Source organism: Trametes versicolor, assembly GCF_000271585.1.
Source record: "Trametes versicolor FP-101664 SS1 unplaced genomic scaffold TRAVEscaffold_1, whole genome shotgun sequence".
In the NCBI taxonomy this organism is placed as follows: Eukaryota; Fungi; Basidiomycota; class Agaricomycetes; order Polyporales; family Polyporaceae; genus Trametes; species Trametes versicolor.
Window position 1 is genome coordinate 2587097 of NW_007360321.1, and position 12535 is coordinate 2599631.

The window sequence follows — 12535 nt, forward strand, 5'->3', positions numbered from 1 at the left end:
CACCACCCTCCCACCACCCTCCCACCACCTTCGGGTGTACACCACCTGGGCTGTCATACCTGTCTCTGTATAACCCACGTCTCGCTGTCCTAGTACGCTCACGTTACGACCTACTTACTCTATACTATCGCGCATTTCCATCGCCAGACGGCATTGCTATTCCGACACTGCACACGCACGCCGACGGGAGCGGGAACGGCACCGGGGTGAGGTACGTCCGCGTTGTACTACATATGCGCGCGGTGGCGTAGGCCTCCGACGCGAATTGGCTGACCGTTACAGCGATGACCGAATCGTTCGCAAAAGCCGCGGGGGATATATGGAGCAAGTAATACGATAACGCAATAAACAAGAAGTAGAACGCGGTGCCCTGGTGAAGGGGAGAACATGGTCCGACGAACACAACTTCCGGAAGTCGGGCCCGCCTCAGGGCTGGGGGCTAGGATCAGGTCGTCGGGGGCGAGAGCGAAGCAGGCGGAGGGGCAGGCTGGGGGAAGGGGCAGTAAGAAATGAGCGGATATGTATGACGAGGACGATGGAGAGGGGTGCGAGAGGGGGGCATAACGCAGGCGCAGAACAGGACGGGATATCGACAGGAACGCACGCCGGGAGACAACAGCGGGCAGCACTACAACATCAGGCATAAAAGCGCGTCCCCGGGGGACTCGCCTCCGGGGAGAGTGGCGTTGAAGATCTAGGACCCTACACCACGGAAACGAATGAGGGATACTCTAGCCCGCGCGCTATGAAGGTCGTGAAGAGCCGGAGAGCTGTGCGTTGAAATCGGACGTGTCGTGGCCGGACAGATACGCGGGTGCTGGAGACATCGTCGGCACGGTCGGGCTGGGGGGCGGCGGCGGGTCCGACAGAGGTCGTGAGCGCGAGCCCGACGAGCTGGGGCCACTCCGCCTCGACGTGGAGGGTCCCAGGGCGCGGCGCTCGGTGTACTGCGGCGGCAGCTCGATGACCTCGTCTTCCGGGGGTGGCGGCAGGTCGTCCTCGAGGTCGGTGTGCAGGATGAAACGCGTCGAGGGCGCGTACGGCGACATGCCCGCGGCAGCAGCCTTGCGGCGCATGCCGGACGTGATGGTCTGGTCCCAGGACCCAGAGCTGCCTTCGTCCGGACGCCCAACAGCAGAGCCGCCGTGCGCGGAGCCCTCGCGCATTGAGCGGCGGTGGGATGGTGATGGGGGAGGGAACTGCGATGTTCCGACGGAGATGCGATGCGCGAGCGTCGCCGCCGAGGGGGTGTACACCGAGCCCTCGCCGAACGGGTCGCCCGCTGGACGCGCTTGGGCACTGAGAAGGTCGAAGGTGGAGTTGGGCGTCGTAACAGAAACGTCATGTTGCGAGCCTGCCTGTCGGTTGTAGAGGGGGTATGGGCTGACGGACGCAGGGGGCGGCAGAGAGGGGTCGTGCATGAGGTCGACTTCCTTCTTGTGGAACCTGCCGAAGAATCCGCCTTTGACGACGGATGCCCCGCGCTGGCGGCGAATGTAGAACCAGAGTAGAGTGCCCACAATGAACGCCGCCACGAGACACCCGACAATAGCGGCTACGACGGTACCAGCGCTGGATTTGCCGGACGAGCTAGAGTCCGGCGACGCACTCGCAGTAGACGAAGCAGTGCTGGAAGCGCTGTTGGTGGGGGTGGTTGTTGCTGAGGGTGCGTTCGTGACAGACGCAGGCGAGCTCTTGTCGAGGCAGGATGAATCGTCCGACAAGTTCACCTGATAAATTTGGGAGCTGCCACCTTGTCGACCCTGAGAGTCGGTCATGATGAACACCAACGATGTCCCCGACGCGACGTCGGCTATCCAGTCGAATGATGTGGGGCCTTTCGGCGGATTGAGGACGAATGACGAACCCCCCGGCACAATGCCCTACGGATGAGTTGAGTATATGGATCGCAGGGGAGAGATACGCAGGCGTACGCGGATCGTAACGGGCTGTATACCCCCAGTGTATCCGCTGAACGTATATGTTCTAGGAAAATGTGAGATAGTTATTGACTGGAGGGCAAGAGCGACACTCACCGGCACTGCGCAAGATTGGAATTCGCCTCGAAGATGAAGTCCACTCCTACAAACCCGATCAGTGCTCGTTCGATTGTGGAGGAGTGGTGCGGTAACTGCGATAGTTACCTGGATCAGTCAAATTGCACGCATCCTTGCTCACAGAGCTGCCGGTGGCAATTACGGGAGAAACACCACCAGAGGCAAAACCGGTTGAGTCAGACATTATGGCGAGAAATTGCTTTTTGGCAGGGAATGGGAGCTTCGTAGTGAAAGAGCCCTTGCCATTCTGGAAGGCATCATCAGAGATGTTAAGGGTTCTTGGGGTGCCGAAGGACTGAGGAGCAAGTTTAAGAGTGGTGTATCTTCGTGATAGGGTTAGTGATACGTACAGGTGCCAGAGTTAGTGTGAACGGTGCCGTCCCCCCTGCGTTAATGAGATGAGCACCGAAGCTAGGCGAAAGGAGGACGCTGTAGGATGAAGTACCTGTCCATGACACTTGAAAGTTGTCGCATTGACCCGCCGCTCCATAGGTGAAGGTGAAATTAGCAGCGTAAGCTTGGAGAGGCCATAGTAGGATGAGCAAAGGCAGGGATCGCCAGCCAAACATGGACCAAGAAGAGAGGCGGCAGGTCGGGAGGTGCGCCTGAAGTTAAGGGGCCGCGTCGGTCGACGAGCGAGGCAAGACACCGAGACTTGGGGGGTAAGAGAGCGGAAGGATGCGGGCAGACGGAGCGAGCCTGACGCGGAAGACGGGGAGGGGGATGGAGGTGGCGGCGAGAGGGAGAGTGGGGGCGGGGCGGGTTCGCGGTGTCTCAGAGGAAGACCCGCTCACGACGCCCACGCGATATCTCTTCATTGAATTTCCATTCCGAGTGACGGCCCGGCGTCTACCGCCCGCTTCGCTTGGCACCCCCGACGCCCTCCCCGACGCCTCCATCGATTCCCCCTTGGCCATCGACCGCCACCACTCTCTCAATTGCCACCTCTTCACTGTCAAGCACTGGCAGACCCACGCCTGCCCACCTGCAACAGGTTCGCTGCGCCCGCTCTTCGCTCGTGCTGCACCGCACCCGCGTCCATGGCACGCGGTTACACAGCAATATCGCTTCGCCACCGGAATTCAACGTTCGCGTACGCCCCCACATTCCTGTTTCCGCCGGCACTAGCATGCGCGTTCGAGGCTTCAAGGTTTGCCGAACTCTCCATTAGCAGGCAGTGCGGCCTAAGAGATCAAGGTGCCTTGTACCAATCGCCGTGTTGTCGTAAGCTGGGACACATCCTGTGTGTTTCGTTGACTCAGAGGCGTTCCCTCATTGACTCCACTCATCTATCTGGCGCCGACATGGCTGTGTCGTGTGCGGAATGACCTGCGGGTGGCGGCCCAATGAAAGTCGTCGTATCTCTCTCTCGCAGTCGATAGATATATGGGGAGATCAGAACCGGGCGATGCGGCTACCCAACCTCGCAGTTTGACCCTTGCGCGCGTTGTTTTCACGAAAACTTTGCTACGCATCTGCATATCAAGCACTCCGTTGATCAATCCCTCTCCAACTACATGAGCGACGGTCCTGTCCGTATACAAATCCTGAGCGATCTCCATCTCGAGGTCCCGCCGCCAAGGCGATCCCGTTTACTGGACTCGTACCATTTTACCTTCCCCGCCGAAGCAGAAATATTGGCCCTGCTCGGAGACATAGGCGCAACGACAGACGATGGCCTCTTTGACTGGCTTTACGCACAGCTCAAGAGGTTTAAGACTGTGTTCTTCCTCTCGGGAAATCACGAATCCTACGGATCATCTATGGTAAGCGATATGCTTCGTCAAGAGCTCGCAGCGTGCTGATCGTTCTGGTCGACACAGGAGGAATCCAACCGTCGAATAATCGACTTCGCCCACAAGTGCCAGGCCATGCACGAACAGGCTACTCTCCAAGAGCCATTCGGACGCTTCATTCTCCTCGACCGCACCCGCTACGATATCTCGGAGACAGTAACCGTCTTGGGTTGCACCCTCTGGTCTCGGCTCGACCCCAGTCGCCGTCACGCCATCCACCTGGGGCTCAACGACTTCAGTCAGATCCAAGACTTCACCCCGAGTGTCTACAACTCCCTCTTCGAACGCGACCTCGCATGGCTCGAACGCAGCATCTCCGACATCTCGGCGGAGGAGCCTCACCGCAGGATCGTTGTCATGACGCACCACGCGCCGACGGTCGAGGGCACGTCGAACCCGCAGTATCAAGACAGCCCGCTGACCTCGGCATTTTCCACGGAGCTGGTAGGCGGTCCGTGTTGGAAAGGGAAGGTGAAGGTTTGGGCGTTCGGACATACGCACTGGGCGTGCGACTTTGAACGAGAGGGCGTTAGGGTGGTCAGCAACCCGAAAGGCTATGGAAGAGGCGTCGATAGGGGGTTCGTTCCGGAGAAGGTTGTGGAAGTATAATTAGATTTGAGCCCCATATCTGTACACGTATTGCTTGGAAATGGACAAAGTGTTCTCCAGGAGAGTGTCCGTGAGCGAGCGTTATAAACCGATGACATTGGACTCGCCCCCAATGGGCTGATAGGCGTTCGAACCTGGTTACCAAAAGAGGCGCTACACCATGTTTACGCATGTCTATTTTGTGGCGGCAATCACCGTCCACTTCGAAATAGCGCCGGGTGGGCTGATGGCGGCCACTGCTGTGCCTCGTATTCCTCCTCCCCTTCCTCCACCCTCCAACTCCCCTGCTCCCCATGGGGCTCCCTCCGAACCAGGTATGGACCCGCGAGCAGGTCGCCACGCGCATTCTCGCGGGCGACTCGCTCTTCGTCCTGAACGGCAACCTCGTGCGCGTCCCGCCCTCCTGGCTCGCCGCCCACCCCGGCGGCAACCTCTCCATCCTGCACTTCGTCGGGCGCGACGCGACGGACGAGGTCGAGGCATTCCACTCTGACGGGACGCTCCAGCGCATGCGCGGCTTTATCATCGGCCGCGTGGAGATAGGCGACGACGGATGGGTGCCGTTTGTGCCCCCGATCGCGAACGGCTGGGTGCGCAGGGCGGGCAAGGACGGCAAGGCGGAGTGGTACAACGAGGCGCGCCCGCTGAGGCCAGCGGAGGGCGACGCTGTGCCCACTTCGCAAATTCTGCTCCAGACGCGGTCGGAAAACACGACGGAGAGCGGGCCCACGCTAGACATGCTGCAGGCCGCGCAGAACGACCTCACGATGAAGAACGAGAAGCTGAACTCGGACGCGTACAAGGAGCTGCACAAGCGCGTCGTCGACGCGGGACTATACAAGACGCGCTTCGTCACGGGCTACGGGCCCGAGTTCGTGCGCTATACGCTGCTCGGCGTGCTGGCTGCGGTCTGCTACCACCACGGCTGGCTGGTCACCAGCGCTCTCTCCCTGGGGCTGTTCTGGCAGCAGCTCACATTCTTCGCGCACGACCTCGGACACGTTGGCGTCACGCATGACTGGACGCTCGACCGTCTGATATCTATTTTTGTGGCCGACTTTCTCGGCGGACTGAGCATCGGCTGGTGGGTCAACGTGAGTAACCTCCACTCATCTGTGCGTCCAGATTCTCACCCCTTGCTCTAGAATCACAACGTGCATCACTGTAAGTGCTTCGTATCACCGCCCAGAGCCATAATAACGAGCATGCGCGCCTGGAGTGGTCCCTAACCATCCCACCCAGTACGTCACCTTCACCCCCTCGCCCTACCTGCGCACGCGTCTGATTATCCCGCAGCGACCCGGATATCCAGCACCTGCCCTTCCTCGCGATCTCGCCCGTCTTCCTGAAGTCGCTCTGGTCCTCGTACTACAAGCGCGAGATGACGTTCGACGCGTTCGGCCGCTTCTTCGTCTCGATGCAGCACAAGCTCTTCTACGTCGTGCTCTCGCTCGCGCGCTTCAACCTCTACGCGAACTCGTGGGGCTACCTCGCGAAGACCGCGTTCGAGCCCCGCCGCGCCCGCGGCGGGCGCTGGTGGTGGTGGGCCGAGATCTTCTGCCTCAGCCTCTTCTTCCTCTGGTTCGGCGCCATCCTCAAGGGCTGCGGCTCGTGGCGCAGCGGGCTCGTGTACCTGCTCGTCAGTCACATCGCCGCGAGCCCGGTACATGTGCAGGTACGCGCCTTCGTATCTGCGGACGAGCTTTTCACACTAACGGACTGTGCAGATTGTGCTCTCGCACTTCTCGCGCTCTACCGAGGACATGGGTCCCGTCGAGTCGTTCTTTTCGCGCCAGCTGCGGACGACAGTCGACGTGATCTGCTCTCCGCGCATCGAGTTCATTCACGGCGGTCTCCATTTGCAGGTGACCCACCATCTATTCCCCCGTCTGCCAAGACACAACCTCCGCGAGGCGAGCTTGCTCGTCAAGGACTTCGCGAAGGAGCGCAATCTGGAATACGCCGAGTTTGGGTTCGTAGAGGGCAATGGGGAAGTCAACGGTGTTCTGAAGCAAGTCGCCGACCAACTCAAAATCGTGCATATGGTGGCCGACTCGGAGATCCGAGAAGCCATGAAGGATTAGATCTTAGACTCAGTGGTCACTGCTTGAATGTTTATTGTCGGAATAGACATGTATCGACGTCGCGGTTCATGCGGGGTGCAGGACATCACGAAGATCCAATGGGTGGCAGAATGATGGGCCTGCCCCAGTGAAAGTGCGATCATCATATTGATGCATGTGGCATATGTCGCTATAAAACCCCGGGCGTGCCAGATTTTGGGTACATGGAGAGTGTGCAGAGCATGATGCAGGTGTCGTACAGGGAAGAGAGAAGTAGTACACGGATAGTTTACTTCTTCTTGTTGGCCTCCTCCTCGGCCTTCTACAAGTTGGATAGACGTCAGAGAGCTGACACCACGTGAGGCTATCGCTGCACTAACCTTCGCCTCCCGGAGCTTGCGCTTGCCCTCGTTGCGGGCGGTGGCACGCTCGTCGCGGAGAGTGCGGTAAGCCTTGAACTCGCGCTCCTCCTCGGTGATCTTGCGGGGCTCCTCGCGGACGAAGGGGGAAGGGATGGGGAGAGTCGCGCGGGTCGTGGGGGCGGAGAGGTCGTCACCCTAGATGAACGTTTGAGTCATGCCCGGACCTCCCAAATGTAAAGGACACGTACAGTGGAGTCGCCCTTCTTGGGCTTCTTCGAGTTGCGGGGGAAGACGATGAGGCGCTCCTTGTACACCTTCAGGCGCTCAACGTTGATCGCCTTGCCCTCCTCGCTCAGGTTTCGCCTCCGGTGGTCGACGACGATGCCGACACCACGCGCCTCCTTCTTGCCAATACCAGCCTCCTTGATCTCAGCCAGGGTGAAGCCGCGGCCCTCACGAATTTTCCGGTTGTAGCGGACGGTCTGCGCACGGACAGCGGGGCGGAGGAGGGTGAGGGGGCGAACGCCGAGCTTGGCAGCCTTAGTCTTGCGGGCAGTGCGGCGGCGGAGCTTGCGGCCGGGCTGGTCGAACCAGGTGCGGACCCGGGTCTGCCAATCCTTGCGGAAATGGTTCTGGTGGAGGACTGGATGACATTGCGTTAAGTCCACAAGATCTTCAGCATCCTGTAAGCTCTCTGAACGCACCGTTGTTGTGCGCGAAACCCATGGCTCAGTCTAAGAAGAGGGGAGATGCGTTAGCACTCGAGTTCAGAGGAAACAAGCCCAGAATGCCAGAAGCGAGCCGCCGCTACATCCAACCAGAGTTCGGTCCATCCAGCGCATTCCCGGGCGGAATCCACAGAAACGACCTGGTCGACCGTACAAACTGAAGGCGTAGAGACGGTTCCGAGGCATTTCGAGGGCGAATACGGGCATACTGACCTTGAAGGGGGTCTTGAGGAGGCGTTGAAAATCGGCCCCACCAAACAGTTGCGCTCTCAGAGCTTGGCGGAGTTCCAACACGTGAGAACCTGATCCGGCGCCGTCCTCCGGCTCCCGGCCGGACTCTCGGAGGCATATGTTAGGCGCCCAAAACCAGACGCCTCTGTGGGGGACGCTCGTCTTTTCTGTACTTGACCGTCAAGTTGCTTGTTTTACGCGACGTCCACTACGTGCGCGCAGTATGCGGCTCAAATCTGCGACATCGTGTCTACCGACCCTCTATGTGTATACCACAACATAGAGGCACGTCAACTCTCATGAACCTCTTCGCGGTCAACGCGGCGTCTCCCAGTGGCGGACGATGGACATTAGTAGCAGTAGGTTCACTATGCATTACATCGACGCCGTTTGAGAACTTCAATTAACTCTATGTGTTGCTACACCAACCAGCAGGTCATTGACACGCTTCGCACATGTCAAATCAGCGCATGGACGTACTCCTCCACTGCGGGGCGTGCACAAGATGACGGCACCCTCCCACGTGTGGTGCCCGGTTGTATGGGCTTCTGCATGCATGCACCCGCGAGTACCCACCGCTTCTTGGCCGCTTGATCCTGTGAGCGAATCGCATGCGCATCCCGGGAAGACCCTGTACAATGAGACGTCAAGAGGCCGCCCGCAACGGCCGCACTGGACGCGCGAACTCCCCGTTCCCTACTTCCATTTTCCATACGCAGCCACTTTTCCGATTGCAGCGCGGAACCCCTCTCGCTCCTCGGACGGGTGTGTGTCAGGATGTTCGGACAGCGCACGCGCATCGCGACCCTGCACTCGCTGAGGCGAGACAATCGGAGGGACCGGCTTCTTCGGAATCGCTCGCTCGCACGCATTTAAGGGCCTGCTTGGCGCAGTCGGGTCCTTCGTTCGCGTTCGCCCCGCTCAATGACGATGACTATCGAAGCACAGGCTGAAGGAAAGCGCTGCGCCCACGCACACCACGTCGGGTCCCTGCTCCGCCCGCAGAAGCTCCTCCAGAAGCGCATCGCCTTCCACGCGGGGCAATGCACCGCAGAGGAACTCAAGGCCCTCGAGGATGAGGTCCTGCCTGGGCTTCTGAAACTCCAGAAGGACGTGGGGCTGGCCATCACCACGGATGGGGAGATACGCCGGTACGACTTCACCGAGACCGGTGATACCGCTAGTAGACTAATCTCGATTCTCGCTTTATTCAGGGATGTGTACACGCAAGGGATCTTCGAAGGGCTCGATGGGATGACCTTCGGAAATCGTGAGCGTGGAATGCTTTCTTCAGAAATGAGATGCTGACAAGGAAATGCAGGCCCGATGAGCGAGTTCATGGTTCGTAAATCGCCTTGCTGCTGTAATAGCGGGCTAAAACACGCCTCTCGCTACTTTAGCAATACTTGCCCTATGTACAGATCTTCAATGCTATGGGCGTAGACAAATGGGCATCGGGTTTCTGTGAGGCAAGTATCCCTTCCCACAGTGACGCTATATGTCACTGATTAAAGTATTTGACATACTAGGGCAAGATCCGTCGTACCAAGCCTATCTATGTACACGACTTCTTGGCTGTTAAGCAGCGTGTAGACCCCAAGGTACGGCCACAAGCATGTCTTGGTAGCATTGGTTGGCTCAGGAATCAAACAGGATGTTCCGACCATCAAAGTCACCATATGCCCGCCGACGTGGATGCATTCCGCTCACGGCTCCGAGCACACCTACGACCATGCCGTGTATAAGAATGACGGTAAGCGTGCTCACCCAGGCGGGTGCCTGGCGTGCATACTAAGCAATCGTTATCTTCGCAGCGGAATACTTCGGAGATGTGGTACAAGCATTCCGCGAGGAGATCCATGATCTGTACCAGCATGGCTGCCGGCGCATCCAGTTCGACGACGCGGGCTTCTGTTTCTTCTGTTCCGAGGCGATGATATCCAGCATGGAGGCCAAGGGCGTCGATCACGAGGAGCTGCTCAGCAAGCACATCAAGGTCTACAACGCTGTGACGGCTGACCGGCCGGAAGACCTCAGCATTGGGGTCCACACCTGCCGCGGGAACATGAAGGTGCGTGTGCTGCTTAGTTACGACATATCTCTCCACGTCTCACGCATTGGTCATAGGGCATGCACTTTGCTGAAGGAGGGTACGAGCGGGTGGCGAGAAAGTTATTGTGTGACTTGGACGTGGACGTGTTCTACGTGAGTGGCCGCATTCATCTATCACCTGGACAGGAGCGTTGACGCACTGACGCCTCCCGACGCCACAGCTGGAGTATGATAACGATCGCGCGGGAGGCCTGGAGCCTCTGCGATACCTGCCTTTGAAGAAACACGTCGTTCTGGGGCTCGTCACGACGAAGAGCGGAAAGGTACGAGGCCCTTGAATGAATCGGGGGTTTCCGCGGCTAAGCGGCCTTGGTGCGGCAGCTCGAGAGCTTGGAGGAGATTAAAGAGCGCGTGGACTGCGCCGCGAAAATTATAGCCCAGGGCGAGCCAAAGCGCTCTCCTGCCGACGCGCTGGAACAGTGCGTATATTTGGTGTTGTGGGAATGGATGGCCGGGCGCAGACTGAGCTATGCACAGACTCTCGATCAGCCCGCAATGCGGCTTCGCTTCGGTCTTCGAGGGGAATCCGATAACAGAAGAGGTACGTGCATTGCTGTGGAGCTGCGGCTGTGTCGTGCATGGCTGAACGCTGCGCAGGAGCAACGGCAGAAGTTGGCACTGGTAGCACAGGCGGCGAAGGCGATCTGGGGCTGAGGGCGGGAGTGGCGCGGCGGTCAGCCACAACGTTGGTGATATCATCGGAGTCGGATTAGCGTATGTAGCTGTGGAATATTCTGTGTGCACAACGATGATGCGGTCGAGGACGAGGGACGGAGGTCTCGAGGCGGGGACTGGACGGAAGCGGGAGCGGGGAGTGCGGGGTCGCCGCGGGGGATGGAGGGGTCGCGTGCTGGCGCCTGGAGTGACATATCCTCCCACTGGCGCCCGAGGAGAGGGCTCGGGCCTCGCCTCAGCCGCCCTGCCCCTCCTCTCTGCGCACTCCCACCTATATCCGTCCAACGTCCTCCTTCCCTCCTGCCTCCACCATCTTCTCCTCGTCTCGCTTGCCCCAATCGTCGCCTGCTCGCCCGGCCAGTCTCGTTCCCCCCCATTCTCGGCAGCTGTACGCATACAACCGTTGCCTTGGCGTGGGAGATCCGTTCAGGACGCCCGTGCCGAATCTAGAGTCCGCCTGACCACATCGCAAGCCAACTTCGTTCCTGTCGCCCTTAAGAACGCCTCCCCGTCGTCCTATCATGCAGGTTTCAAAGCATCATCCACGGCACAGATCAGCTACCTCTGATCCGTTCAACGACCCATCCAACATCTCGTACTCTGCCTACGGCGTCCCCACACTATCCAGGAACGCCCCTCCCGCTGCTCTTCCCCGCCAACCACCACCTCCCCCGCCTAAGGTCGTTGCTAAGCCGCACTCCGCCCAGCGCCAGTACCCTCCCTCTAGCAACCGCCAGAACATCATGGAGGCCGTTCGCGACACCGTCACCGTCCGCGGCAGCACAGATCAGGCCCCCCGCACTAGAATGGGTCGGAGTCAAACTGAGCTCCCTCCGTGCGTTGATCCCTTTTTCGTCGCCCGTCGCGATTGCGGCTGATCTCCTTTCTGTTCCTTTCCTTCCTTCCCCCTCTTCCGCAGTCCCACCAACGTCCGTCCCGCACCTCCTCCAATTTCCCGTCGCTCCCAGTCCCAGGACTCCGTTGCTCGGGCTGCCAACGCAATGGAGAAGAACAAAGCGTCCGGACGGCCACGTCCCAAGAAGGGCTCCTCCCACGCTGATGTCATCGACAGGCTAGACTTCTCCGGTGTTGGTCCCAGTAAGTCCCACTCTCTAGTCCCGTGGACCCTGGCTGCAGTCCTGACCCTCCCGCCTTGCCTCAGTGTTCCATCACGATGGTCCATTCGACGCCTGTGCCCCTTCCCGCAACCGTCACCGCACCAAGGCGCCAATGCTAGCATGGAGTGCGGCGACAGAGGCTGACAGAGAGGCCCTTGCTTCTGCCCGGGAGGTCCAGCCCCGTGGCTATGAATCGCCAGGCCCTTCGCCCGACATCTACGTGCCCTACGAGGCCCCAAAGAAGAAGTATGACGCAATCGCGGAAGCCTGGGGTATTCACGAGCCCGAGCCTTTCGAGGACTTCTCAGCTGGCGGCGGAGCTACTTCGCGGCCCAGCGGGGAAACCCCTAGGAGCCACGGCAACAGCTCCTCCAGGCGCACCAAGGACGGTCGTGACGCCCGCGATGTGTACAGGGAATACCTCGACGAGCACCACCCGTCTCCCGCTCGTCGTCAACCCACCACCAAGCGCGCATTGCCCCCGCCCCAACCCATCTTTGTTCCCGACAGCGAGCTCGACAACGGCAACAACCCGCCCTCGCCGACTGCTGGTGGCCCGGTTTCACCCGGTCTCACGCCCCGTCGTAACAAGTCCATCATGCAGCGAATCCGGAAGATGCGAGATTCGCCGAATGTCCCGGTAGGACAGTACGATGAGGATGACAGCCGCAGGCGCGAGGCGTCCCCCGGAGGTAAGACACACATAACAACAGCGCGGGCCCCCTTCTCGCAAGGCCAGGCCCCTGCTCGACCTTTCCATCGCTCACAAGTCTCATCCCCAGGA

The 12535-nt window shown here is 59.7% G+C and overlaps 6 protein-coding genes across 6 annotated transcripts; 4 read left to right on the forward strand and 2 right to left on the reverse strand.

Annotated features, from left to right (window-relative positions):
* Window positions 1-191: 191 nt before the first annotated feature.
* Window positions 192-2784, reverse strand: TRAVEDRAFT_68350 (uncharacterized protein). The gene is made up of 6 exons (XM_008034786.1): window positions 2503-2784; window positions 2408-2442; window positions 2145-2352; window positions 2037-2082; window positions 1935-1986; window positions 192-1883 (listed from the first exon to the last, which is right to left on the reverse strand). Exons 1-6 carry the CDS (start codon window positions 2624-2626, stop codon window positions 744-746), a joined length of 1605 nt encoding a protein of 534 aa, XP_008032977.1. The 5' UTR covers window positions 2627-2784; the 3' UTR covers window positions 192-743.
* Window positions 2785-3476: 692 nt separating this feature from the next.
* Window positions 3477-4473, forward strand: TRAVEDRAFT_68351 (Ser/Thr protein phosphatase protein). Its single transcript, XM_008034787.1, has 2 exons — window positions 3477-3823; window positions 3881-4473. Exons 1-2 carry the CDS (start codon window positions 3575-3577, stop codon window positions 4460-4462), a joined length of 831 nt encoding a protein of 276 aa, XP_008032978.1. The 5' UTR covers window positions 3477-3574; the 3' UTR covers window positions 4463-4473.
* A 257-nt stretch (window positions 4474-4730) lies between these two features.
* Window positions 4731-6621, forward strand: TRAVEDRAFT_158995 (fatty acid/sphingolipid desaturase). Its single transcript, XM_008034788.1, has 5 exons — window positions 4731-5556; window positions 5608-5626; window positions 5682-5703; window positions 5759-6137; window positions 6190-6621. Exons 1-5 carry the CDS (start codon window positions 4756-4758, stop codon window positions 6544-6546), a joined length of 1578 nt encoding a protein of 525 aa, XP_008032979.1. The 5' UTR covers window positions 4731-4755; the 3' UTR covers window positions 6547-6621.
* Window positions 6622-6814: 193 nt separating this feature from the next.
* TRAVEDRAFT_41978 (60S ribosomal protein L13) lies at window positions 6815-7613 on the reverse strand (the record flags this gene model as incomplete). Its single annotated transcript, XM_008033976.1, has 4 exons — window positions 6815-6847; window positions 6906-7082; window positions 7136-7530; window positions 7592-7613. The coding sequence occupies 4 exons, from the start codon at window positions 7611-7613 to the stop codon at window positions 6815-6817; spliced, it is 627 nt and encodes a 208-aa protein (XP_008032167.1).
* Window positions 7614-8776: 1163 nt separating this feature from the next.
* TRAVEDRAFT_68354 (UROD/MetE-like protein) lies at window positions 8777-10612 on the forward strand (the record flags this gene model as incomplete). The annotated part of the gene is made up of 12 exons (XM_008034789.1): window positions 8777-8997; window positions 9061-9116; window positions 9168-9187; window positions 9247-9315; window positions 9376-9447; window positions 9500-9599; window positions 9661-9917; window positions 9974-10051; window positions 10120-10221; window positions 10280-10377; window positions 10436-10499; window positions 10556-10612. 12 exons carry the CDS (start codon window positions 8777-8779, stop codon window positions 10610-10612), a joined length of 1194 nt encoding a protein of 397 aa, XP_008032980.1.
* Window positions 10613-11154: 542 nt separating this feature from the next.
* On the forward strand, window positions 11155-12535 carry TRAVEDRAFT_106684 (uncharacterized protein; the record flags this gene model as incomplete). Its single annotated transcript, XM_008034790.1, has 3 exons — window positions 11155-11468; window positions 11553-11731; window positions 11796-12535. Coding segments are annotated over 3 exons (1233 nt in total), but the record flags the coding sequence as incomplete, so codon positions are not given.

Coding starts and splice junctions, on each gene's coding strand:
- TRAVEDRAFT_68350 (XM_008034786.1), bottom strand. CDS start 2,626: ATGTTTGGCTGGCGATCCCTGCCTTTGCTCATCCTACTATGGCCTCTC. Junction 2,353..2,407: donor TCACACTAACTCTGGCACCT/GTACGTATCACT, acceptor CTTGCTCCTCAG/TCCTTCGGCACCCCAAGAAC. Junction 1,884..1,934: donor TACAGCCCGTTACGATCCGC/GTACGCCTGCGT, acceptor ACTCATCCGTAG/GGCATTGTGCCGGGGGGTTC.
- TRAVEDRAFT_158995 (XM_008034788.1), top strand. CDS start 4,756: ATGGGGCTCCCTCCGAACCAGGTATGGACCCGCGAGCAGGTCGCCACG. Junction 5,704..5,758: donor GTCCCTAACCATCCCACCCA/GTACGTCACCTT, acceptor ATTATCCCGCAG/CGACCCGGATATCCAGCACC. Junction 6,138..6,189: donor CGAGCCCGGTACATGTGCAG/GTACGCGCCTTC, acceptor CGGACTGTGCAG/ATTGTGCTCTCGCACTTCTC.
- TRAVEDRAFT_68351 (XM_008034787.1), top strand. CDS start 3,575: ATGAGCGACGGTCCTGTCCGTATACAAATCCTGAGCGATCTCCATCTC. Junction 3,824..3,880: donor AATCCTACGGATCATCTATG/GTAAGCGATATG, acceptor TGGTCGACACAG/GAGGAATCCAACCGTCGAAT.